Source organism: Nipponia nippon, unplaced genomic scaffold (assembly GCF_047370975.1).
Source record: "Nipponia nippon isolate SJK-2023a ecotype South Korea unplaced genomic scaffold, ASM4737097v1 scaffold_10, whole genome shotgun sequence".
Classification (NCBI taxonomy): Eukaryota; Metazoa; Chordata; class Aves; order Pelecaniformes; family Threskiornithidae; genus Nipponia; species Nipponia nippon.
The window spans coordinates 13,772,431-13,799,923 of NW_028262291.1; the positions used below are offsets into that span (position 1 = coordinate 13,772,431).

A 27,493-nucleotide genomic window follows, 5' to 3' on the forward strand; every position below is an offset into this window, starting at 1 on the left:
TGTTCAAACTGCAGGATGTGTGTTTGGGAATGGAATGTTTTGAGTTTTGTACTTCCTTGCATTATTTTTCTCCTCTTGTGTGATGCTCCCTCATGTGCCTGCACATGTGCAAATTTCTCTCTTGCTTTTTCACTCCACCTCTTTCTTTTTCATCTCCAGTGACCACATCTCTCTCAGCTCAAGTGCGAACACAACTTCTTAAGAATGATACCAAAGTCAACATCTGTTTCCTCAGTTTCTTCCTGTTCTACACTTGGCATCCCAACAGTGACCTTGAGCTTCAGTGCATGCAGACAAATGCCTGCTACTCGGTAAGTCTGTGTTTAGGTGAAGCTTCATCACCCCTGTAGCAAACTCGGAATTAAGGCTCAAGCATTGCATACTAAGATCCTGAGATTCTGGCTTTGCACCCAAAAGTCTCCTTGGCCACAGTGAGGAAAGTAATAGGCTCAAGGACCAAAAGTACACTCAGAAATGAGTCGACACATGGTGTTCTCCAGGGTTGGTGTTCTTCAAGTGCTGCTGTGTTCTTTCAGGAAAAAAAACCCAAAAAATTCATCGAGCTAGATGGACCAAGTTCCTGTGGGTGCAGTATGTGCCATAGAGCAGAAATTAAAGACCAGAGAATTAACAGGGTTTGTTTTGTTACAAAGCTGAAGGCATTTTTATCCTTATATGTGTGTACTCACAGGAAAACATACTGCACTAACGGAACACAACTCTGTGTTCCCAGTGATATTTATGCTTGCAAAGAATGAACGTAGCTCAGTAAGTTTGTTGCCAAGCAAGCTTAGCTAGGGTTTTTGGTTGTTTATTTTTTTGGTGGGGGAGAAGAGGAGGTGTTTGTGGTGGTTTTGCCCCCCTTGGCTTTGAGTGATGTGTACAAGGTGTGCTTCAGAGTGGGTAGAGTTGCCAAACAAGCAAGGTTAATCATGGCTGTCTTGACATGGGGGAATGTGAGGAAGGGGAATTAGGGAGGGGATAGTTCCCATGAGATGATGTGCAGCATTTTCTCCCCTGAAATCTAGCAAAAATTGTCTGTCTCCCCTCAAGGGGAACCAGCCTGAATAAAAGTCAAAAAAAAGGCAACATGGGGGGACCTAAACAAAAGCTAATAGATGAGCTGAGCTAATATTAGTTTCCTGATATATAAAGCCAAATGGATTAATGGATCAGCTCATGCATTGCCTAAGGAAACAAAAAGAAAATCTTCAATACTTCTGTGCACATTGAGGACATGAACAATAAAGGTCTTTAGAAAGTAAAAACCTAATTTGGGGGAATCAATTACTACTTCTTTTTTCTTACACTTATTTAAAGGAGGTTCACACAGAGGTAAAATTTGGGTAACGCACAAGTCAGAAGTCATGCATCTCAGATACTACAATGATGGTCGATCTCGGTTTGCATCAGTCTTGCCTAGGCTCTTTTTAGCGTTCCAGCTTCAGCTAATGGAAATCAAGCCCATTATGGTAAATGTAGGAAGCAAGTGCATTAATAGTGGGCACTGACATTAATTCAAATGGTAAACAATTCAAACTGTTCCCAGTACACACTAGATTATGTATCATCTTACCTGCTGCTTCCAAGGGCCACTTCTTTCACAGGTTTTTAAAGTACAGAAGATTGTCTGCCACAGAGTTTTCTGCCTCGGTAAAAGAAACTATTTGAAAATTCTGCTTTGCTCCCCATCAGTCCTATATACTTTATTCTTTTTGGATTTGGTTGCAAGCACTTTCACTCCAGAACTGCCACCATTGCAATCCTGATCTGTTCCTTGCTTTAAAAAAAGAGGGGTGGACGGGGCAAGTTTAGCGAAGGGGAGATGTGGGGAATAATCTAATGCAAAGGTAGGAAGAAAATTGAGGTTATTTATACAGTAACACGTGTGTTAGAGTGTTATACGGCTATACGCTCCCCCATTTTCTCTCTCACACACATATATACACACACACTTTAACTGTGCTTTTGTGTTTTGTCAGAATTAATGAGAAAAGTTCCCTTGCCCTAGGGGTAATTAGTGTCCTTGGAGTTAAATAAGCTAATACTTAGACACCTCTGGCACAGGCAATTATGTTTGTGTATTGAATAATTGATTCAAAGAGGGGGGGAAGGGGCTGCTAATCAGATCTGAGCATAATGAATTGATTTAATTAACAGGGGAATCTGAGGGTCCCTGGGAAATGTGTGCATTTATTCAGCAGCAGGAGAGAGTGCAAAGCACATAAATTGAGAGAGCGAGCGAGCGAGCGAGAGAGGCAGGCGGCAAGTGCTTATGCTTTCAGTGATAGGTTCACATCTTTCCTCCCTCCCACCCCCCTTCCTTTGAATATAATTTTAGATTTAGAGTGAAATCAAGAGAAAAGCACTTTAGAAGCCTGGAAAGCTCTTGCAGTAGCAACAGCAAAGGGGGGAAGAGGTTGTGAGCTATCGCACGCGATTACGTTAAGACAATTTTTGACAGCGCAGGTTGGGAGAGGACGGAGCCGGGGAACCAGCCCCCGATATTGTTCCTCCCTTACCTTTTTTCTCTCCCCCCCCCTTCTTCTTTTTTAATATCTAAACTGGCCGTCGGGCTGCAGCGGCGGGGCCGGGGGCGAGGAGGCTGGTGCATCAGCCCGGCTCCAGCTCTCCGGCGCCCAGCGCGACCGTAGCCCGCCGCAGCCCCGCTCCAAACTCGCGTCCCGGGGCAGCGCCGGGGCGGCCGCGCCGCTGCCCCCCGCCTCGGCAGCGCCCCGCTCCCCGGCCCGGCCCGGCGCGGCGCCTCGCCTCCCCCGGAGCCGCGCGGCGGCGGCTGGAGGGGGAGCGCCCCAAGGAGCCGGAGCGGCGGCGGCGGCCGCCCTCGGCGCCCGGGACAATGGTGCTGGACAAGGAGGACGGTAGGTGGGAGCGGGGGCGCGGGGCTCCGCCGCCGCCAACTCCGCCCGGGCGCCCCGGCCGCGGGAGGCGGAGGGCGGGAGGGAGGGAGCGAGGGACGGAGGGAGCTGCCCCGCGCCGGGCCGCCGCTCGCCGCGCCGCGGCAGGGCGCTGCTGCCCGGCCTGTCCCGCATCGCCCCGCCGGTGCCGCGGGCAGCGGAGCCCCCCCGCTCGCCGCCTCGCAAAGGGGTCCGGGGGCCCGGCGAGCGCGCCCGGGACGGTGCCCCCTCACCACCCCCGGGGCCGCTCCCCTGAGGGCTGCCGCCGCCCCGCCGCGGTTCCGAGGCCGGGGGTGCGGGGTCTCTCCGCCCGGGCGTGCCGAGCCGGCGGCCCGCGCCCGGCCCCCTCCGTGCGGCGGTGACGGCGCTGGGGACAGCGGCGGCGGCGTGCCCCGGCCCCGGTGAGGGCTGCGGGCAGCGGGGAAGTGCCTGACGCCTGCAGCCCTGTCACCGGGCCCGCCATCGGCCCCGGTGGCCTTAGCGTGTGTCACCACCCGGCCAACTTGGGCGGCATCCGAGGCTGTGGCGTGCCGAAAAGCCACCCCGCGCTCCCATTGCAGTCGGTGCTGCCTTACGTGATTGCGTAAATTGCCATAAAATGTCTCTCTGTCGGGCTGGCGGGGGGCTTTAACTCGGAAAAGTGGATACCAGGCTAAAGAGGCAAGTGGAAGATGCTTTCCTTTGCTGTTATTTTTCCTGTTTCTCTACCTCTTTTCCCCCCCCCCCCCCCCCCCCCCCTTTTTCTTTCGATCTGGAGTTTCTGCTTCAGAAAGGTAAGAGTCCGTCTGCCACGACACTGCAGAGTCAGATGGGGCACGAAGAGAAATCACGGGCTCGCTTGTGCGATCTGGCTGTGTGGGAGGGGGCCGAAGCGCTGACAACTAGAAGGTTAAATGCTCACTGCCCCAGAGAGGTGCGTGGGGAGGGAGCTTGCTGCAAACTCGTCACATGCCTCTGGGCTGAGAATCCCTCTCCCAGCGTCTTTTCTTCCTCCGGTTTCTTCAAGCCCTCTGAAGTAAACTGATGTAGTGTTATTAATGGGGTCTATAATGCTCCAGTTGAAAGCGCGTGTGTTGGAGAAGAGGGAATGAACTTACCTAACTGGTCAGTGAGAGATAACAGTAGAAAGACTTTCTCCATCCCTCACCCCCTGTGCACAAAGGTAAAAGGGTTAAGTAACGGCAGAGGAATTAAGCAAGGTTAATTTCTTATTGGTGTACATACGTGGAACAAGGTTTGTGTTTCTCTCTGACCTCACTGTCAGGGGTGATGTGCATTGCGAGAGTCCCCTGAATTTTGCTCGACTGTTGGAGGAAAAGGGAGGAAAGGCTTTTAACAGCTCCATTAATACTCTTTAATAATAACAATAACTGGGTGATGTCTTAATCCCAGTGACTCTCTGTCAGAGGGTGCCTGCCAACCTGTATCCGTTTCAATCTGACTGACGGGCTAACAGCAGGATGCTGCCTCCGTCGCGGAAGCGAGAGGCACAGGTGAGCTGGGAGGAAAAACTGAGATCTGAAGAGGGTTTCCTAATAGGGGTATTTGGGTTGTTTCAAGTGTCGCAGACGTACTCATTAAACACAAGGAGCTCGGGCCAGCGTGATGGTGGTGTAAGGAAATGAAACTAGAACCATTGATTATCCAGACAGTTCTCAACAGCCTCCTTCCAGGAGATCTCAGGAGCGGCTGTATAAAAGGGAATAACGGTGGCGATGGTAGAGGTAAAGAGGAAATTAGTGCGGGGTGCACTTAAAAAGGAGCAAAGTAGGAAACAAACCCCTGATGAGAGGGATGTGGAGATCAGAGGAACAAACTGCACTAATGCCTGGGAATCTCCTGTGCTGTTGATGGAGTAGTTATGCTCGAGGAGAAATTATACTCACTTTTAAAAGTGCACTGGAAAAATTGGGGACAGGAGGTGAGATTGAGAGAAGAAACCCTTTTCATGAGGAGGTTATTCTACCTTTGTACATTTCTTTCTGCCTGGTTCAAATGGGCTCCACTTGCCCGCTCATCTGTGAATGTTAAAAGGGGATGCTGGACCTGCATAGGTTACAAATGGACTAAAATGGAAGCTTTTGCTAACTAAACCAATTCCTTTTGAAATCAAGCTTGAATGAGCTTGTTAATAAAAATGGGTCTGTTTTACTCCCGTAAATGGCGCTTTTTTTTTTTTTTTTTTTTTTTTTTCTCCAGAGGCCGGTCTGATTTCTACCATCTAAAAATCTTGGCGTTCTGGCTAGTATCCAGTTCTCCCCTTGATTTTAAGAGGCTTTGCCATGCAGGGTTTTTTTGAGGGGTTTTCTTCTTTTGAGGTCTCTGCCAGCAGTGGGGGTATTCATAGTTATTACTGCGTGGAGAAGGCAGGATTTCAGGAACGTTTCCCCCCCTAGTAGTCCCGGTGCCTCGCAAGGAGGATGCTTGCTGCCTAGTAGGTAGAGGTTGCAATGCGCTCCTTGCTTTTGCATCACTGAAGGCTACTTGGCAAGCTGGGCCACGGCCATGGCCTCAGAGGCAGCCGCCCGCTCTTCCAGCCCCCGGGTCGGGGTTGTAACGGTGCCTTAGCGGGGTGTGCTAGCCCTAGTGTGACACCAGTATCACCCGTGAAGTCTAATAGCCGCTATGCGGCTTTGCGAGTGAAAAGCTTCCTTGGCAAATGCACTCCGTGGTGCTGAGAGAAGTACTAGAGATGTAATAATGCTTTTCTGTGGTCTTTACAGGTATCATTGAGGATGAACGGGCAGACTGAAAAAATAACAACAGTAATAATGTTTTTGACTTGATATGTTGTGGCATCACGTCAAGTTATGTCAGGGAGGTAACATCGTTTTGTGTGTTTGAAGCGACATAATATAACTTGACGGATGCAACATGACTTGATATTAGAAAATACCGTTTTACAGTGGAACTTTGGCAAGTACCTTCCCAAAACAAATGTTAGGAAGTGAGAGAAGAGAGACGGCGGGGGGGGCAAGAGAAAGGTTAAGAGTGAAAAACTTCAAGGCTTGCATTTTAGTCAGCTCCACTGCATATATCACTGCTGAATTTGCTGTGGGCAAGCCAACCTACACACTGTGCAGCGCATTTATAAATTTCAAGATAATGAGAGTTAAGATATTTCTCAAATACATAAATGTTTTGATTGCAAAGACCAGATTTCTGCTTGAAAAGTAAACTGACATCAGGTATCGTGATTAATTCCAACAGATTGTGTTAATTCTAGTTGACTTTAATTGCTGTACAAATGTGTTGGGGGTTAGAAAACTTTTTTTATTGTTGGTGTGTGAAATGAGTAAGCAGATAAAGCGTTTATAAATACCTATTTGCAAAGGGAGTAATCCCGCCTCTGTGACATGCTGAAGCAGTAAAGGAATAAAAAGTACATCGATCCGGTACTGCGCATTTTTTACAAGTGCGTTACATCTGCTAGTTTGCTCGGCCATGGAAGGCAGCTCCGATAGACAACGGCTAACTTCATTTTTATCAAAAATCTGCCTTTCTTGTAATTACTAGATAGTGGAAGCTTAAATACACCATATCTTTTGGGGTAAGTTTGTCCTTTTTGAAGGTGATAGGGTTGAAAAGTATGCCATCAGACGGAGCATTTTTGGAGTTCACCATTTTCTAATGGAGGCCAATAGTATGTTAGAAGTATTAAAATACCTCAAATTTAGAAAGCCTGTGTTTTTGTTACTTTTTGCACTGATGCTTTTAACTATTAGACTTTAATCTTTAGGATAAAGTCCTCCTCCTTTTTAGCTTGTGATACTTCTTAAAATAAAATGATTATTTATGGTGGTTGCACTCTTACGCTAAAATACATATTCAACACTTGCAAACTAGTATCACTAGGAAACAGGAGTTGTTCGAAGTACTAGATGAAAACGGTTCAATGTAAAATGATACATTTAACATCAAATATGCTCAAGGACTGTTAGGATTAAGTATTCTGAATGAAGGGGGAAGGAAAAGCCACTTCAGCTGGGGATAAGGAATCTAATTAAAAAACGGTATTAAGGATATATAACTTGAGCCCGCTATCATGCTTTTTAGAGTACCGTTGTATCAGTTGTAAAGGGGAGGAAGAAGTATCATTAAAGCAGGAATGGAATGTTTTCTCGGATTAAAAGACAGAGATGAGTGAAATGGTGCTGTTGATCTTGGTAGCGAAGCGTCTGATCCCGCAATCCTTGCGAGCGCCATCGGAGACAACGGATGACTTGTCTGAATAAGGATTGTGAGTTGCGAGGGGAAGGATAAAAGACGTGGGCCCCAAACTTGTCACTTTATATTTGGGCATTGATGGCATCTCTGAAGAGTGGAGCAAAGCTGTAAGGGTTTTTACCGCATTTGATTTGTTAAATTCATTTTAATATCGACCTAGTGAAAACGGAGCTATATTCTCCAGAGTATTCCCTGAAACTAATACGTACATGTGAAAACAAACCCAAAATGTTTGTACAGAAAATTAGTATCAAGTTTTAGGTCACAACAGATGCGTGAAATCTAGCTGCGAGTAGCAGGGCTGGCGTAACGCAGCCTGGGTCGCCGGCATCCTCTGCGGAGAGTTTCGAGTCTGCCCTGCCAGAAGCTACTGGCTGGTTTCAAACAAAATCCCCGCTCTTAGGGGAGCAAATCTGGAATAACACCCCTGCTTTGGAGCAAGGCATTTCTAAACCGGCAGAGAGTAGCGCTGGTTTCAGCTGCAGCCCGTGAAGCTCCCTTGCTGGGCTTTTCCCCGTTGCTGGGCTTTTCCCCGCCGCCCCGGGGCTCGGTCCCCGGGAAGGCGACGCCGGGCCGGCACCACCTGGGCGGCGGAGGGGCCGGGGCTGGGCTGCAGGTGGTGCTGCTGAGCTGGGAAGGCTGCGGCTCGGCTGGCAGCCCTGACAGCAGAATGAGCCGGGTCCCTGGGAAATATGTGCATTTATTCAATTGCAAGTGTGCAAAGCTCACAAACTGAGAGACAGAGGCAGCAGTAGTCAGGCTTAGGTATTCTGTCCTCTCTGAATATAATTCTAGATTTAGATTCAGCTTAAATCCAAAGGGAAAATACTTTGTAAGGTTGAAAGCTGCGTAGTTGCAACAGCCAGGGTTATGAGCTATCAAATGCAATTACATTAAAATAGATTATACTGCGTAAATTGAGCCATTTAGAAGGTGAGAACCAAAGAAACAGCTCTGATCCCCCTTCTTTCTAAATTGCAGTTTTAGTTCCTTGCGATTCTGAGGCACAAAAGTAGGTGAGACTGCTTTTGTATCTGCAAAGTGCTTTATTTCTGAGTGTAATTCTAACTGAGTGCAATCTAGGTTAAAAGCTGGACAACTGGGTAATTAGAGCTCACTTGCTGCTAAAGGACGATCAGCTGTACCGTAGCTCATTTGTGTTCCCAGAGACTTGTTCTCTTCTCCCCTGAGCGGAGGCTGCTGGAGAAGAAGCATCTGTCCCCGGACTTTTCTTGATTGCGGAGATGATGGTGCTGGACAAGGAGGACGGTAGGTGGGCTGAGATTGTGTAAGCCTGTGCTTGGTATCTTCTGTGTGCTGCTAACATAGAAATATATAGTTTCGAAACAGATGCGCGCTGTGCATATCAGAGTGCTCTGCTTTCAGCTTCTGATATTTTCCTCCTGTGTTGGTAAAAGCATGCTTGCTCTTTATTTTTTTTTTTTTCCTCTTCTCTGGCATGATCGAACCAGTCGAGAAGGGTTTACCCCAGGCTCTGTTTGCTGAAGGACATAGCAGAGAGAGCTTGATTTTGGTGTTTAATACCTATTTAGATTTTTCTTTCTACAAGTTACTCCAATGTATCAGTTTTAGCCTGTTTATTTTAATGGCTTTTATTGTAAATCTAATTTTGAGATTTTCTTTCCTTTCCATTGCATGTCATTTGGGTCTCTTTAATGTGCGCCTTTAGTATCTATTTCTCGCAGCTTTTCTTCATAGCTATAAACATAATGACAATAAGCTAATAAGCTGCTCTGGCAAAAAAACATTGGCTTATTCTAAGAATTTACTCCTTTCTCTAAATGGCAGAAGTGGAGGTTCATTTGGGAGATAATTTAATGAATGAAGCTGAAGGAGAGCTTGACTTATTTTAGGACTTCACATATACTTTTTTTTTTAAAGCTGACTAGTCCTTATCAAGGATGACTAAGGGGTATGAATTGATGTAAAGAATAATAAGCAGCCTTAGTAGTTTGAATGACCTGATGCCTTCTTTTGCACGTTGCCTACCAGGATGTGCAACTTAACTGCTCTCTCACCAGTAGTTTCTAGGACGAATGTGGTAAGTCTAATCACAACTTTTTAATGAGGTTTTTCTAAGGCTTCTTTGTGGCTTAGGTCTTCCCTCGTAGCTTGTACACTGAAAGCAAAGATTAAAACTGAGGCAGAGCAGAACGCTTCTGTAGCCATCCAGATGGACTTGCGTCGATGGCGCTGCCTCTTGCCAAAGACCTCCACCGTGGCGGCACTTTGTGTATGGAAAGCGGGAACTACATCTTAACTTTTAACATACATTTGTAGCTATTATCTCATTGTTTCATTTCACCTTTATAAATGGATGAAGTGTGCCGTGTAATGGGTGTGTTGCTGGATTCTCTGATCTTTTAAAATTTTTTTCAGAAATCTCTTTAAGTGTTAAAAAAAAAAAAAAAGACAGGCATAGGCAGTTGTCATTTGGAAGTAGAAGAAATTACTGAATATTTGCAAGACTGTAGACAGGAAACAGCTTTTCACAGGGAGCCAAAGAGCTTGGAGAAATTGGAAGTTGAGCATTTTGGCAGTAGTATTGGTTTTACTTGAATGTATGTATTGCTTTTTAAAATATTTATGAGAAAAATAACTTGTAATTCAAAGTCACTTGCTTTCCTGTGTCAGATTGGTGCTAATCATGTATTGTGACTAGTACTGAAAGCTGCCCAATGCTAATAAGTTGGAGCAATATGATTTTTGTTCCCTGACCCACATCTGTCTTCTGGTATTTTAAAACTGATTTAATACTGTACTGAAGAATAATTAGGAAAGAAGGCTTGACTATTGAAAATAATGCACTTTTAACCAAAGGTATTCTACTGAAGGTTCTCTTCTCTCTCTCTCTGCTCCTTGCCTCCCCAAAAAGGGTGGGGGGGGAATACTACCCAGTATTTTACATCTAGCATTTTGAGGTCTTTATCTCATTATAAGTTTGATTTCTAAAATTATCAATCTGGTGTATTCATGTGTGTAGAATTTGAATCTAGTTTCTGGGATGGGATGTGAGGTTTTGTTTCATTCTGATGTGAAGCACTTGGGACAGTGAAAAAATGTGAATGGACTTTTCACACAGATTTTACACCTTTAAAATATGAGACCAAGCAGAAATGTGTCATTATCGGTGCCCTCTTGTATTCAGATTTGATCAAATTTTGACTAAGAGTTGACCAATGTGGGGTCAGTGCCCGTGTATAAGTCGTCTTGCCCTTCTGAATTTATTCTGTGCTAATTAAGTTGACATCTTAAAACTGTGAAATAATCTTACTTGGGGAAAAAAATAAAATAAATCCCAGGCTTTATTTCTGTTGAGATCTCATAAGTTTCTTTGTTAACACAGCAGAACTTTAAAAAAAAAAAAAAAGTAGATGTGAAGCATCTGTTATACATCTTCTAGATCAGCTTTGCAGTTGACTGGACTGTGGATAAAAGACACGCTAAGTGGTTGAGTATTGCTTATGCTGGGAAAACAAATGAAGCTAACAGGGTTTCAAAGGCTTTGAAGCAGTGTCGCTCTCAGGTGTTCAGTTGTTTTCTTTGGCAATATAAGTTGAAGCAAGCTAGTTTACTTTATTAGAGGCATAAGGCTACTCTTGTAACCTTCCTCTGACTAAGATGAATTTGGCTGATTGACCTTATTTCTTTTTGGACCACACGTGTTGTGCTGGGTTTGGGGTTTTTTGTTTTTTCCCCTCTTTAGGACTCATTTCTTTTAAAGGACAGCAGCATTTTCCTTATTTTGTTAAATCTTCCTTTTCAATTTGTGTTTCCCTATAGAACTATGTACTGCTATGATGGAGCAATGCAAATCAAGTAGAATAGCCCAAATTAATTCTTCACATTGGCGGCAGTATGATTGCCTGCATGGAATCAATAATGCATCATGGAGGGATCAAATTTTGGAGTATAATGTGTGAATAATGCTTGACACAAAACAAAAATTCAGTCATCATAATAGCAATTAGGAAAAAGCTGCAGCTTATCCCAGCTGTAATCTCTGCTAACAATGAAGCACAGCCTGGTAATCAGCATGTATGGTATGAAATGCACTAATAGAAATCACGGCTCTTTGTTATGTGTGTGGGGGGTGAAAGTTTCCTTTTAGCTAACTTGTACTGTGTTAACTAGACATAGTATCCTTCAACCAAATTATTGAGTGTGTGTGCACTTGTAAAAACACTGATCAGCTGTGTGTTCGTCCCAATGTTTGCATAGACAGTAGCACCCCAAATCATGGATCCTTTGTGTTTTCAAGCAGAACTCTGACTAAATAGATCGCAAGAGTAGGCCAAGTAAATAATATATTGGAGGACTCTGTTAAACATGTACCTGTATAGAAACCTTGCGGTTTTTTTTTTTTTTTTAAAAACCCATAATTTCTTTAAAAATGAAAAGAAAAATACGGATACTCAGTGGTTGCATGCATTGGGGTTGAAGAATGGGTCTTAGGTTGATGGGAGGTATTTAGGGCAACGAATATTAGGTAATTTGAAACTGGATTAGTAGCAGCAGTTGGGTTCCCTGTTGTGTAAGAGCCCATCTTACCCTGCACAGAAGGAAAGAAAAGCAGCATTTGGAATTAGAAAAGCAGTGAAATTGGTTGTATAATGGCAGTTACAGGAATGGTGCCACAGCACCCTAGCCAGGACAGCAGAGCTGTGGGCTGACTTCACAAATGAGTATGCCAGCTGCCATACGGGGGTACCTATAGATAGGTAGATGGATATGGATAGATATCTACCTCCAGCAAGATAGGTCCTGACAGTCTGCTTCTGTTGACAAAAATCATTATACGCGCAAAAATAAGGCACGTCCAGGTTGTACACAAGCCTAATATGCAATAGTGCCATATAGGAAGAACAGCTGTTCTACGTGCTGGTGGTATCTTTTTAACATACCTTTCTCAGATATACCTATTGAAGAATCATGCAAAGAGAGAGGAGGGGAAATGGCAGGGTGGCTTTCTCCTTGCATGACATGGAATTAAATTTTTCTGTTGCCTAATATTCCTGAAGCTGCCTCTTTTTTTTTTTTTTTTTCTTTCTTCTATGCCCCTCTACCTTGGACCTTCTCTGTGGTCCATCGTTGTCTAACTTCCCATTTATAAAGAAACACTACACATTTTCCCAGACATCAGCTTATTCAAAGAATGTTTGATTCAGGTCACCAAAGACCCTGTATTTGCCTATTTAGCTGGGTTACCTTGTTGTTTTTTTGATCTTGACACATGTGGTCTCAGTGTAATTTCAGAAGTTTGGTCTGGCTTTAGTTCACGACACTGTGTCCTTTTGTCATTCAAGTGTACAGCAGTGGATTAATATATTTATGAAGAGGAGGCAGAAGGTTGTAAAAGCAGGAATCTGAATAAGGCCAGAGCACACTTGGCAGCAGAATAAACCATGAGACTTGGTTTGGCCAGAAAGGAGAAAAAAAAAAAAAAAGAAAAAATTTGGAATGTTTCTCCAAAGCTGACCAAGTGTGGAGCTAGAGGTAGTCTTCCTAGAGGTGCCCCCCGTTCCTGGAAACGGCAAATACTTGGCAGTGTTATGTTTACGGTTGGACTTGATGATCTTAAAGGTCTTTTCCAACCTAAATGATTCTATGAGAGTACCGTGAGACAGTAAAGTAATTGCCTAAACCTTTTCAAGAAATGGAAGGTACTGTGGTTGGAGCACTGATAACCTAGATCTCTGTTTAATGCAAACTCATCCTATGGGACGAGGGATGAAAGGAGTTAGCGGGCCTAATATGAGCAAACTACTTTGTAGAGGTGTATTCCTGCCAAGCAATCACATAGTTCTCAGTGTTTGCTCAGATTAGATAGCTGAAGGATCTGGGTGTCATCGTTCTTCGTTCCCAGATGCCGGTGAGATGTGATAGTCGTCTGGTTGACATAACAAACGTTAAAACAATGTAGGAACGTTTTTCAGCTTGGGTAATAGGGCAAAAGAAGAAGCTGATTCTTGGAAATTAGTTTGCTCTAATTTTGGTTTAATACAGGTGAAAGGATGCTTGATACCCTGGCAGTGTAACATGATTTGTCATCTTTGGAGTTAGTGTTAAATTTTACTGTCTTTAATAGATACAATGTGAACATGTCAGCCTGTTTGTCATAGCCATACTGAAAATGCTCTCTTATGGTAGAATCTTTGGAAAAATTCCTTTTAAGAGCAGTGCATTATTAATAAAGTAATCCATTAGGTCTGGTGATAAAGGGTCACAGCAGAGTCTGAAATACGTTTCTTAAATGGTTAAGAAATTTATCATGGTTGGAGGATTAATTGATTTCATTTGGAAGCTTTCTTAAGGTTTTCTGGCTTTGTGTGTAGAGATGGTTTTACTCTCTTTGCAAATGTGCTTGCTGCTCAAAGTTTTGCTTCACTGTCATTAGCATGAACTATTACATTTCTGCTAAAGGCAAACTGTTCTTTTAGCATTATGACTGATTGCATCTGTGAGGAGTCCTACTTAGGTAAAGAATATGAAAGTTTATGGCAAATAAGGTATTTTACTTGAAATCAATTCAAAATCAGAATAATGGTATCAAGCATTAAGTGTTGCGGTGTAAGAATAAAAAAGGCGCTGCAGATGCTGCTAAATGCTGAACTATAAAACTCTAATGGGTCTATATCTTTTTAAAATTGGACAGAACTGTCATCATTTAGAATACATAGACATACATTGTTTTAAACTGTATAGAAATCACTGCCCCAACTTCAATAATGTGCGTAACTGTTGCCAGGGAATGATTTATTCAGTGAATGTAGCTCCTATTCACTGAAGACTTGGGGGGTGGAGGGAAGGGCGATTTAAAATGAAAGTTGTTCACTATTAGATTAACATAATTAAACCTATGGATGGTCTGAGAACAATTCACTGCAGCTACTGTTTTTTACTTCTCAGTGTGTGTGTGTGTGTGTGTGTGTGTGTGTTTCTCTGTCCTCCAACAGGATGACTCCCAAGCCCAAGTTTTCAAGCACGATGTTGGGTGCTATCTGTGCAAACAGATGCTCAACTTTCCTTTCCAGTGAATGTTCTTGCAAACTAGTTTCTTCATACATTGCACATCAAAGCAGATAATGGATGCTGTTGTCCAAATTTAAAGGGGTTTTTAATTTCATTGAACACTTCTGAATTCTTTATGCCAGTGTTTAGAGTTCCCTGCATGCTAATCAAACTCTGAAAGGGTGATTTGGGCAGTGAAAGTAATATTTGCCTTCTTTTTAAACTATTGATTTCAACAGTTCTAGTTTTTCTTAAAGAAAAAGTGGATGATTGTTGCATATTCATGACTGAACTGCAGAGAACTTGGACCAGAATTAAACAATTAACCCTCTCACCAATGTAAACATCCATTTGAGTGGAAGCCAGGGATGTTCCTACTCGGTTTATTACGGATCTGAGATATAGAAATGTATTCCGGAGGACTGTGTTTCTAATAAATAAAAAGGCATAATGAGAATGTAACTGGGAAGGAAGACAAAAGCAGCCATGCTTTAAATTGTTAATGATGGTGCCAGTGGCTGCAGCTTTACCACAGCTGTTTAAATTGATCAGCTAGTGAAAATGTTTTGTTTTGGCATTTTCCCTGCATGTGCAACTCTTTCGAAGGGACTTCTGGAAGCTTTTCAAAGGGGAATCATGATCTTTTTTTAAAACCAGGCTTAGAACACGAGAGTTTCCAGTGTTTTGGAATCCAATATTTAAAGATGCAGTTCAGTTTTTCTTTTGTAAAGTTTTTGGCTGATGAGCCATTGCTTCCCCTAAATTTCCATTACCACTCTTCTTCCCCCCCCCCAGTATTGTAAATTACTCGCTACCCATAAGAGATGAGACAACAGCATACTTCCTAGCTGCCGGTTTTTTTCCCTATCCTCTATTTTCCCGGCGCTACTGAGCTTGATCAGAAAAGCAGAAAGGTGCTGTGTCAATTTGCTATGCATCTTTTGGTCAAGCATCCAGTGTGAAATTGTTCTGTAAAATGTACTTTTTCAGAGAGAACTTGCTACTAATTTGTTTCCTGGTTGGCTCTGCCTTGCAGCTGATGTGAGTTAACCAATACCTCTTTAATGCTTGTATCATTTCCTTCTGTTCCAGAGAGATGGGTATACATTTCAAAAGGATGCAATCCCTTCAAGTCGAGTGGGTAGGGGAAGGTCGTACTTTCTGTGTATTGACAAGCGACATGGTAGAGATCTACGGGTGGAGGACCGGCCTGAGCTGGTGAGCCTTGGTGTGTTTTGCAGAATGCTCGTGCCTTGGGTTCCCACCTGAAAGAGCTCATGAGCAGACCTACCTGGGACCTTGTGTGAAGCCTCTTCCTGGCACCCTTGATGGCAGGTGACTCGTGGATAGGCCATGCCTTAGATAATGTTGAGCAACCTGGTTTCTGCCTAATGTACTTGCAGTGGGGGTGGGTATTGAACATTATTCAGAATCCATTATATATTTATCTTTATACTCTTTGTGGAAAATGATTTCTGTAAGTACCCTGTTATGGTTATGAAAGCCCAAACCAAGCATCAGTCTCAAACCCTTTGACCTGTCTGCACAGAATGGAGATCTGTTTTGAAAAGGACTCCTTTATATCTGTTTTTACTCCATGCCCTTCCATTCATTTGCCTATACAAAGCAATAAAGGGTAAAACTAAAGTAACATAAATTGGTCTGTCTTCCTGAATCCATGTCTCGCTAATGTACCCAGATTAACTCAACTGTAAATTGTCTCCTTTGGATGTCGTGTCTTGCTAAAAGTTTCCTATATGATTCATGATTTGGATTGCTTTTAACAGCTATTGGCTAAGCAATATGGTAAATGTACAAGGTGATGCAATTGGCATTAGTGAGAGGATGCACAGGAGCATGTAATGCAGTCAATACTACATTAACTACTGATGCCCAATTACAGAAACTGGAAGAGTGGCTTTTAGGAGCATTAGGACTTGCAGAAGAGCTGAGATCACCTGCCGCTCCTTGCCTAAAAGCTTCACCCTTTATGCGCTGGGATCAAAGCAAACATTTAGTTGCTATTTTGTCATGTATAACAACGAAGGTATTTCCCCCCCCCTTTTCTTTTTTTCCAAAAAGTGTCACACTGATGCTTTTAGCACATGTGAAATCCTATCTCCATATTTCAAGAATCTCCTTCCATCTCCTGGGGCAAGACTTTATTTGAATAAAAACTCTTTAACCACCCCTGTATTTACTGTTTTGCCGAAGCTTACTACTTTAGCCATTTTTTCTTTTAAAGAAATACTAAGTGCAATTTAGAGTGTCCTATTTCAGTGTGTCAGACAAGGCTCCCCTTCGTTCCCCCCAGCTCCTTCCCTTTTCTAATCTGTATATGATTGTTTGTGACCTCGGCTGGCTTGAAGTCTCTAGAAAGAGTGTTTTAAAATACAACCAGATACCACATAAAACAGGATATTTGAGTGTGTGACCTCTCTGCAGTCCACGTTCAGATTAAGCACACATTGTTTTCACCATTGCTTTTAAAACCCATTTGCAGTAGATGGCAAAGGACCGCATTACACCAAAAGACAGTGCATACTTTTAGATTGAGCTGAGTGTGATCACAGCTTCTAAATCTATTTTAAAAATAATGAGCAATGTCACTGCCGCATGGCGAAACTAGCAACCCACAAAGTTCCTCTGGACTTGGAGCGAGATGGGAAATTAAGCAGCTCTAAGAACACTGAAATATTTTAATATAAAAGACAGCTGGCAGGTGGCTTATTGCTTTTGTTGCAGCATTTGTCTTTACTTCCAGCTATGATGCTTGGCATATCGTTGCTGCTTTTAATCCTCAAAGCATTTTGCCAGTATTAAGGAATTTGTGCACCCCAAGCTGGCATTCCCTGGAACTAAGGCCTGGGTATCTGGGGGGATGTGCCTGACCCCCGCAAGGTGTGGGTGGGCTTCTGTGCAAGTTGTCCCAGATTTGTTCAGCTCTGCTTTGTCTCTGCACAGCCCTTGCTGCCCTGCCCAGCGAAAGAGGAGGGTGGGATCTGCAACGCCGTCTCTTGTTGTGGCGCAGCGCTGGGCTTGGTTTCCACCTCACCTGCTTCCCCATGCTGGGTTTTGAGATCAGAGCTCTGCAGAAGAAGGAAGAAATAACTTCTGGATCTCCTGGCAAGGATGGAGCGCTATTGCAACAGTTGCTCTCCTTGAATGTTGTTGGGGCAGTTGTGTTGATCCCCTCTCAATAGGCAGCCTATCTTCCTGCCGTAATTATGAACATCGGTCACGTTCCCCTCCGACTCCTGCCATGATTTTAAGTGTCGGTCACGTTCCCCTCTGCTGTTTCATGTGTACAACAGAAAAATGAGGTAAGACTGTGCTGTAAAACATCCTGACAGTCTACAGGCACTTCCTTAGCAACCTTTTTTTGGTAGATGGTGCCTTAACTTCTTAGCCCGCTGGCGTGTTGGTTCTCTGTGCGATTGCTCCAAAGTCCCATGGAGCTCTGCCTCATATCTAGTGACTGACTCGGTATTCAGCTGGTCCGGGCGTGTTTGCTGTGCCCAGAGGAAGGAGGGACCGGACAGGCAGGGGCAGAGGAGACGTGCTGTTATTTTTAAGAGGACTGTTGCTTTCAGTTCCTGATCGATGCTCTTTTGAATGTCCAGGGGGAGGGAGCAGAAGGTAACCTGCTGGTTTTCTCCTTGCACTAATGTGTTTAAAAGGTGGCACCAGCAGTGGAGGCGTGGGGGAACTTGACTGAGCTCTGCCTTTAGCATGGCTTCAACGCAGACAAGTATCCTGTGCTTGATGCACTTTCCAAGCTGTACAAACAATGCTTTAAATATCTGAAGTACCCAGCAGGGCAAGTCAAAACGTCCTTGAGCAACTTTGTATTTAGGCAGTGTTTTCTCTTCTCCTTTGATCGGGAGGGAACAGATGTGTCTTTTCTTGTGTGTGTGTTTGCGCACACCCCCCGATGCACACGCATTCCCTGTCCTTGTGCAGGGGCTGAAGTATTTAGGGTAGGCTGTTATTCCTCTTTGTTTTTTCTTATTATTGGGGTTTTTTTTCCAGGGAATCTAAGTTGGAATTTAGAGAGGTCAGACTAAACAAGGTTTTAACGTACTCTCGCTCATTCCCTTATCTCTCTTTAATTTGGATGGAGTAAAAAAAAAAAAAATGTAATAAGGCTCCCTTAAAAAAAAAGTATGCGTATGTATAATCGATTCATTGACTAGTCTTTTTGGGGGTTTTTAAGCATTCAGTCTAAGTGGGCTGCTCAGTGAAATTTGTACATTCATAAAATAGCTGATTGAAAAGCAATATTTCAGATAAATACAAGCCAGCGATCTATCAGCAGTTGTAATAAAAGCTGGGCTTCAGGCTGTGATTTTATTTTGAAATAATAAGAATTGCTTTATTCTTTTTACTTGAGTTACCATGGTAATTCTGTCGTGTAGCAGTGTTATATTGATTTAGAAAGTGGACAGTAATATTTCTTTTGTGTTATTCTGTTTCTAGGGGTTGATTTCTAATTTCCACTTGGAGATTACTTTTATAAATTTCTTAAGTCCTTCCACTTTTTTCTCTAGCAGTGTAATTTTCCTCTCACACATTGCTATTTTCTGAGCTTATTGGTTTGCTCTTATTTTAAATTAAACTTGCTGGTTTCAAATATTGAAATGACATCTTTGTCTGTGTCTGTACTTTGGTTTAGCAAAATATTACAGTCTGCTGTTTTATGCCTAATAATTTAAGGGAAGCTTTATGTCTGCCATCAGTGGTTGTTGGTAACTTATGACTAAACCAACACAGAGCTTAAACCTCTGACATTTTAATACTGTGTAATGGTGTTTCCACCCTGCACATCGTTTCTTTTTTTTAATCTGCTTTGTGTGTGTATGCTAAAGAGAATGACAATTAAATTCTGAAGAGATCAGGAGGAATTTTTGAGTGGATCTGGCTCTTGGCCACTTTAGGTCTCCGTCTCACTTGAGAGAACCACTAGCTTTGTCCATTGCACAGGCACCCTCCCTGGTTACCCATCTTCCTCATGCAGTTAAGAAGCTTCAAGTTTTCTGAAAGCAAAAATTTGACTTGAGGAAATGTGTGTACATAACCGATGGCTGACAAAAAATAACAAACTGCTTTAGCTCTATACAGGTTTGTTATACCTTAGCTATGGAGCACTGCTCTTAGATTGCTGCTGCTTTAAGAAATGACAGCCTAAACAGGATGCGACTGTTCCTTGTGGCATCTCTTTCTTTTTTTGTGAATGAGGAATAATGCTTCTATTCCGAACCTGGGAGATGAGAGGAAATGAACCTCAAGCATCACTGTGTTCAGAAGTAATAGTTTAGATCCTGGAACCAAAGCCATGAATCCTGCTTTCGAACAGAAGTTGTTCAGCTTACCTTTTAGTATAGAGGGTGGGAAAGCTACTTTGTGAGCACTAAGTACAAATTTACTGATCTCATGAAAATGCCACTGAAAAGTTTTGTGGTGCAAGTAACTGATGGGAGGGAGACTGAAGTCTTGTTCTGTTGCCCTTTGGTTTCATTCCTGTGTGAAGCTCACAACAGTAAGAAAAGGAGGCCAGGGGCCCCAGCTGATCTCTGCTGGGATCGCTGGACCAGCTACAAGCAGCAACTACCATCAGCTGGAAATGGCAGAAGAAGAGAGGAAGGGTAGCATGAATATGTGGTGGTTGACCTCAAAAGGCCTGAGCTATGAGGTAGCTGGAAAAAGGCAAATGCAATCCTGGAATGGATTGAACAAGAAACTGCTACTAATGATCACTGTTAATAATCCTGGAGAGAGGGACGGATACACCTTGCCTATTGTGCGTGAACCACGGATCACTCATTCTCGGGGACAGTAAATCCATGTGGAAATAGGGGCAGAAGGATGCTCGTGAAGACAGAGGGGTCCATGCTTCACCTTGTCTGCCTTTGCAAAATGAAGGCTGACCAGTCTGCCCTGTATGAGGACACTGGGAGGGGAAACACTGAGGAGGAAGGAAAACAGGCTTTTTACCCAAAAATATTTTATTGTCATTAGAACAAGCAGTTGGAAATGGCTACGAATATTTCTAGGCTAGCAACTTGAAAGCTTCTGAGCTTCAGAAGAGTTGGTCTGTAGATCAGCCTTCCCCAGAGAATAGTGGAGGCATGAAGCTGAATTGTTTGGGTTGGAGAAAGAGATGGTATGATAGCCTCTGGCTGCAGGAGGTGGGATTCGCTAGTCCTTCTCAGTCGTCAGTCCATGCTGAGGCATTTATGTCACAGTGTATGAAGCTCTGTCAGTGTTTCCATATAAACCCCATATTTTCATGAACATTCATTTATGGTGAAAGTCTGCACATAAGATCCTGCCTGAGGATACCTTTTTCTTTCCTATTAAAATTTTATAAACCCATCACTTGGCTGGGATTTTTAGTTCTCTGTGAAAGTAAAATAGAAGGGGGGCCCTGATGGGGAAGCATGGAGGGATAGTGTCATTTTCTTCCTCAATGCTCCCTTTAAAAAAAAAAAAACAAACAAACCACAAGCTACAAGCTTATGGGTGAACTCCTAGATGGGAATGGTAAAAGCCATGTCTGGAGGTTCCGAACTTCTTTTCAGTGGTCGGATTTGGTTTGATCCGAGTGTGAAAATGCATAAGCAGGTGCTGTTCCCAGAAGTCTTCCCTAGCTTTTCTGCGTGTGTGTTGCTGTGCAGGTGTTGCCTGTGCTGTTTGGCTTGAGAGCAGTGATCCACAAACTTTAAAACCTTCAAATAGGTCTTGACCTGTGAGGCTGTAATGGCCCTTGGAGCCTTTACGGCCCATCGGGTGATGTCTGTTACACATTAGTCTGTAATAGCTCCAGAATAAATAACTTGATTTTTTTTTTTTTTTTTAGAAGTCAGTAATTATATCTCTCCGCAATGGCTCCGCATGCTAAAATGCAGTTTTAAAGTAATGCAACAAGAGACTGTTTAATGTCTCTGACAGTCTCAGTGCTGAGCGCAAGTCCTCTGCTTTCTCTCTCTAGCGTTTTCTTTCTCATTGCTCACTCGAATTACAGCATATCCATGCTACCAGGAGCTGACATCTCTCCCCAGATTCTCTGTGATGTGGCAAACAAGTACCTGATACTACGGGTCTCCTCAAAATAATGCTTTGGTCTTTCTCCATCACACCTGCTTTTCAGAAGGAGCTTTGGCTGATAATTTGCACTGATCTTAGTAGCGCTCTCTGCTCAAGAGAGCAATCTTGCCCTGGTAGGAGACAGGACTAGATGATTTAATAGACTTTTTTTTTTTAATAAGCATTTCTCTCTGCATCTGATCTTTCCACGGGATACAGTGCTGCCTGCATCCTAAGTTGGGATTTGGGTTTGCTACCCCCTACCTAAAATATATTTTCTTTCCCTACGGTTCATTCAATTTTAACTCTAGGATATATCTTCTGGGACTGAGTAATTGGCTAGGTCAGAAGTAATCTTTATTTTCACTAGAGAGATGTTTACAAACTGATGCTGTAGTATCTCTTTAAAACCCACTGAGAATCTGATTAAAGGCCTGAGGATCTTCTGCAAAGATTGCCTGCTCCCAGTTGACTTGAAAGGGTCAGCATGCTGTCACAGTTTCGACGACTAAGAATTAACTTAAGGCTGATTCAAATGCTACTCTCTGTGTATAGCATTGATTGGGCTGCTTTCAGATGGCAAGAGGTAACTTTATACTGTAGCATGTGTGAACTCCATTTAGTTAAATAGAGAAGCTGAATGAATATGGTTGCTTGTGGCACAGGAGCTCAAAGGTGAACACGTTCTACCCCTTCTGCCCTGAATTAAATACTTTGGGGAGAGTGGGAGAGAAACATAATTCTCGTGGTAACATACTTGGGATACTGACGGCTGCAGCTGTTCTTCACCAAGTGCAGCTCTGAAGTTTCACATAATCTTTTTTTCTTCTCTTCCCCTATGCATGGTCCACCCTGTAGGCTTGACCTTAATGAGGTTGGATTGCTTGTAGTGGAAGCAGCAGCAGAGTGCTCTTTTGAATGGGGAAGAAAACCCAGACCCAATAAAATGAGTTTGCTGCTCCTTTTTCAGGAATTGGTAGTAGCACTAAGATTTTTAACCTGGTTTCATGTGAGCATCAATGCTCAAAGGCATCGTGCATTAATGTGGGAAACAGCTGGTGTCAACTCACAAAGCTGTGGGGTTTGTGGTGCCACGCTTCCAGTTGCTAGCCTTAGAGTAGCTTTTAAAAAGGCCCTGCTGAATGCAACCACCTGACATAATGATGTGTTCGGTGGGAAGCAATGCCAGGCTGCAAACTGGTGTATTCTAGCACTGTCAGTGCGTGCACCAAAGCAGGCAGTGCCGCTGCTCTTGCTAAAGCTGAGCCCGTCACGTGGAAGTTCTGCTGAGCACCTTACGGAAAGAAAATTGGCTGAGCTGAGGTGCGCTCCTGAGGACCTGCTTCTGCCTGCCAGCCTCTCCACCAAGCCTGCGGTTGCCTCTAGCTGATGGAGTAACCAGGGAGGCCCCACCAGCATTAAAATTTCAGCCAGGATGCAGGGGCCAGCTGGTGTAAGTCAGTGAGCATCTTGGTGCTTCAAAGCAAAGGTGGGGATTCCTGATTTCTTGCCTTCTGTAATGTCTGGTAAGCTAAAGGCCTTTCTGGTGATACAGCACCTAGGCCCTTCTTGGGGTTTCATAGATGCATCAGTGCTGGCCACGAGTGAATGATCTCAAGGGTTTGGTGTGTCTGTGTTAAAGGGTTCAGATTTCCCTGGCCAATTTCTTGGGGGTTCTTCCTAGTGTTGTCTTGGAGTGAGTGTGACATAGCTGTAGGCAGAGATCTTAGGCTAACCTAAAGCCTTGGTGTGGTTTTTTTTGCTTTTTCTTGCTTTTTTTGTCTTGCAACTGTTGTAATAAGTCCAGGAGGAAGAGATGCTGGAAATACTGACAGGCTCTGAGTCAGAGCAACCGGAGAGACCATGCTGCAGTAATGTACTGCTCAGATTTAATTGTGCCCAGCGCAATTTCTGTGTTCCCTGTGGGCAGTTACTGTGCAGTGCTCCTGCATGGTGGCCACACTTGCATCCAGAGTGGCAATTTGCTAGTGGTCACTCTCAGAATAAAAATGTGCCCTGGCAGATCCTGAGTGAGCTGAAGGCAATAGCAACTGCACCAGACAAGGTAGAGGAAAGGAGAATGATTTTGATGTCTTCTGTAGGTGACCAATCATGAAGTTTTCTATCTGCAAGACTTAAAAAATGACACCAGAGACTGACAGTCTCGTCCCTCCTCCCCCCACCTCCCCTCCCAGGCTGCAGGAGCTGCTGCCTTGTGGTCACTGTAGTTTAGTTGTGGCATGTTTCACTGTACACAACTGGATCCATTTTCTGTACAGTAAACAAAGCTCTGATTGCCTCTTGGGACAAATATTTTGACCATCTTTTGCCATTATAAACTTTTTATCAAATGAAACAGTGCATTGAATTAAGGAGCTGTGGACATGTCGCAGTAGCCCCCGTGCTACACTTGATGGATACTCAGTGTTTGTTTTTGCTTCTTGTCGTCCTGTCTTCTTTCTGCTAGGGATGGTTGGCTCCTTCCTCATCACTGAGCAAGCTCCATGTTTGTAACTCTCAAATGATGACTTGTTTCCCACCCCCTCCCATCCCAAGGAACTAGATAAAAATTCGAGCTCAACAAAACCCTTGCCAAATCCTGATCTGTACTTAGCGTTTCTCAATGTGTGCTGTTCCCATTTAGCTTGTAAGCTCACAGCACTGACTCTCCAAAGAACATTCCTTGGTGATGCTTGATCAAAGAAAGCAAATATTTCTTGGTCTTGGCTTAAGTTTCCATTAGATCTACAGAGCAAGCCACTTGTGAAGATTATTATGCTGGTTCCTGCTACGAGAGAGAGTCATGTGAGTTGTTACTACAGTACTAGCTGTGAACAGTATGACAAGTCTCATTTTGTTTCAATTAAATGAATACTCTTCAAATGGTATTAACCTAGTTAAAATTTTGCTTATCAAAGAAAGATCTGTAAAGCAAGCCAGGTAAGTGCATAGTACTGTTTGAAGTTGTACGAGAATGCAGGAGGAGGAGTTGATTTTGAACTTTCCTCACGCTGCATGTCCTGATCAAGTGCTTGAGGCAACTTTAACATCTGAATGAGTTCATCATTAAAGGAGCAGTGTTGATAGCAGGGCTGTGTTTACTCAGCATTTCCCTGCAAGCTCTCAGAGCGCTCCTTCCACTTAAGTGTTTACCCTTGAGTTTTGCAGGTCTTACATATCCTGTGGATGCTGAATGACAGTATTTCCATGAAATAAATGCTGAAGATGCTTTTTATGTCCTGGAAGAAATCACTAAGACTTCATGTAGGAAAAAAAAAAAACAACAGGACTTGACCCTGGTTGTGTTTATATTTGTTTGGTACTATGCTATGTAAGGCAGTGTATGCATACAGAATAACAAGAACTAATCTCTAAGTTAGAACGTTTGAATTAAGCACCTAAAAAAAGGTTGAGAAGGCCAATGAAAATAACCTTCCCAAAATAGCAGCATTTTGGTAATCTGTGGTGGGATGAAATTCTGGTCTCCAGATCTCAGGCCTGAACACTATATGCTGAATTGCAAAAAAACATGTAAGTTCATATGATTCTTGCTTCAGTACCATACCTGAGGGCAGATCAGCATGTGGGTTGGCTGTCAGTCTGTTTCCAGTTTACTTTGAGAGTAAGACTTTGTGTTATACTGTGTCAAATGCTAATCTGGCTAAGGCTTTCTGTATCGCTTATGCAATTTAATAAGTCATCCTCACCTTCCCCCTTGCTGGATTTACTGTACTGTATAATAGGTATTATGGCAAAGTGTTTTTCCTCTAAAATAGAGAGAAACAATTTGGGAACAATGTGCAAACCAAATGAAACACATGCTCTACTGGAAGATTGGTTGGCAGTGATGTTTTAAAAATGTTAGCAAGGAGATACGCAATAAAGCACGTAAGTATCTTTGGAAATGTTAAAGTACGCTGGGTCTTTGTGTGTGGGTAGAGATAAGTGTAGTCAGCTAGTAGGGGAAGAGGAGGAAGAGGGCATGCATGGGTTGGAAGCAGGATGTACTGGGGGAGGTTGTGAGTTTTGGGTATTACTGGCTCTAAGTCAGAAGAACTGATACAGAGGTAAACAGTAGTTGTGTGGAACCTGCCATTTATAAAAAGTACACAGAAAAATATTCCTAACTAGTTAAGGGTTTGTCAACATTTAGTCTTTAGTTTACATGATGACTGATCAACTAGTACTTAGTCTTGTCCTGGCTCTTGTGTGGTTTTGGCTGGTTTTGCATAGGGTGCCTCACAGGAACTAGGTCTGAAGAGAGAAATGGGAGATGGTGAGTGTAGCATTGCTCCTCTTTGTGCCATAGTCCTGTGCAGAAGGCTCAAAAGGGTGGTTTCATGGCCAGCTCTGCCACAGGGCAGAGGGTGCTTGCAAGCACACAGCGCCTGCAGCCCTTGGTGGCTGTCCTGTGGGACATGCCGCGGAGGGAGCTGATGGTGCATGCTGGCACAGAGCTGGCAGACAGGAGCCCCTGCTGCAAGCCATGGGCAGCTGAAGAAGCCACCGTGTGAGCTGCTGGGCAGCCCCCAGCCAGGGTGTCTTACACCCTGACCAGCTCTACCTCACTTGAAGTTCTTGGCCTGGAGGCCATGCCTTGCTCCCGCTTGAGAGTGCATGGCTGAAAGGCATGGGTTGATGTGTGGAATGAAGAGAGGAAGAGCAGAGACCTTCCCAAGTGCTGTTTGCCCCTGTGCCAGCTGCAGTGCAAACCCACCGTCTGTGCTTCACCTGGAGCTGCAGCCATTTGCCTTCTGCATCCTGCATCTGACGAGCATGTCCTGCTTTATACCTCCATCTTCCCAGCTTCTTTCAGACATCCGTGTGGTTCTGTGCTCATCCTGCCTCTTCAAAAGATAGAAATCTTCATGTCTCCCTCCATTTTTGAAGAACTGCAATTCTTGAGTCTTTGAATCATTTGACTTGCCTTCGCAGCATCCCTTTTATATAATCACCACTGCTCACAGTATTCTGTAATACAGCCCCACTCCTCTCTCTAATAGACTGCTATGATGTCCATGACTTACATCCCTGAATTTTCATTACTGCTACAAAGACTTTTATGCACTTTAAAAGGGAACAGATGGATTCTTCCCTATTTTGGAAGAGATCATTCGTGCCTGTCCACCTTCTCAAGTTCACCTATTTTCATTACTTTAACTTAAAATGATTTGTGGAGCCTTCTGAGCTCTCAAAATTAAACTGGAGCCTGAATAAGATTTGAACCTAGATTTTCCTCATCTAACCTAAAGTAGATGATAGCTTCAAGGGAGGACCTAGAGAATAGTTCATTTTGGTTATAGTTCAAATCAGTAGTCAGTCTGTTCTTTCCCACTGTGCTCTTTTAGAGTTGTTCCAAGGAAGCTCACAAAGAGCCCCGTGAGACTGAAGTGGGAACAAAGTGCTAATTGTTAAATTATCTTTTGCCCCCCAAAACCTAAGGAAAATCATCTGAAGGATGTTAGTTGCATACAGAGTATTTCTGCCTCCATCCAGTGTTAAGCAGTCTGTTTTAGAAAACCTTTATATTTTGTCCTTTGCAGTTCTCAATAGGCTTTTTCACTCAGACAATATGGCCTCTAGCAGGTGGCATTTTTGGCAAATGACCTCTTCTCAATACCAGGATGTTCAAAAGTTGGCCTTTCTCATCTTTTTCAGAACTATTAAAAGAGGAGGTGAAGGGCAAATGTACTACTAATAGGGTGAAGATGCACAAAGATCTTAGACCGGAAGAAAATCAAAATATCGGTTTCCAAAGAATTAAGTAACCGGTGAAGAGCGTGGTCTAATAGCTGGGCATAGTAACTAGCGGTACTTCTCTCTGAAACAAATGACGCAAACTTGCAAGAGCGGGTCTTCTGCTGTGGCAGAGGTTAATTATACGAGTGGTTCTGCAACTTGCAGGCTTTTTCTTCTGTGCTCCACTCACATTTGCCTTTCTGACGTGAACTGCAGTAATGTGGACAATTTATGTGTGTCTGTCTGATTTTGGTTAATTGTAGTAGTAATTACTAATTTCCAACCCTTGACCTGCTTTTTTAATCGCATTTTTAAAATGATCTTTTTGTGCCATTTTAGAATTTGGTGTTTGGTTTTTAATTTAGATAAATTATGCTAAAGTGTTCTTGAGAGAGCTGCATGCTAAGGTCAAAAGCTTTATCTGCGCAGTGCCCGTTTTCTTTAACCTATTTTAATAATCATAGCTGCTTTCTTTAATGGGTAGCTTTTGTCTG

General features: G+C 43.5%; 1 protein-coding gene across 3 annotated transcripts in view; it reads left to right on the forward strand.

The window, feature by feature from the left end:
* Positions 1 to 2,764: 2,764 nt before the first annotated feature.
* Positions 2,765 to 27,493, forward strand: part of LMO1 (LIM domain only 1) — a 62,422-nt gene continuing 37,693 nt past the window's right edge. Inside the window, exon 1 of one of the 3 annotated variants that reach the window (XM_087745576.1) lies at positions 2,765 to 2,879. In XM_087745576.1, the coding sequence (XP_087601702.1) occupies positions 2,858 to 2,879 (22 nt within the window). In that variant the 5' untranslated portion in view covers positions 2,765 to 2,857. Of the gene's footprint in view, positions 2,880 to 3,308; positions 3,576 to 7,860; positions 8,412 to 27,493 lie in introns of those variants that run through there. The other 2 variants (XM_087745577.1, XM_009461466.2) reach the window with 2 other exon arrangements.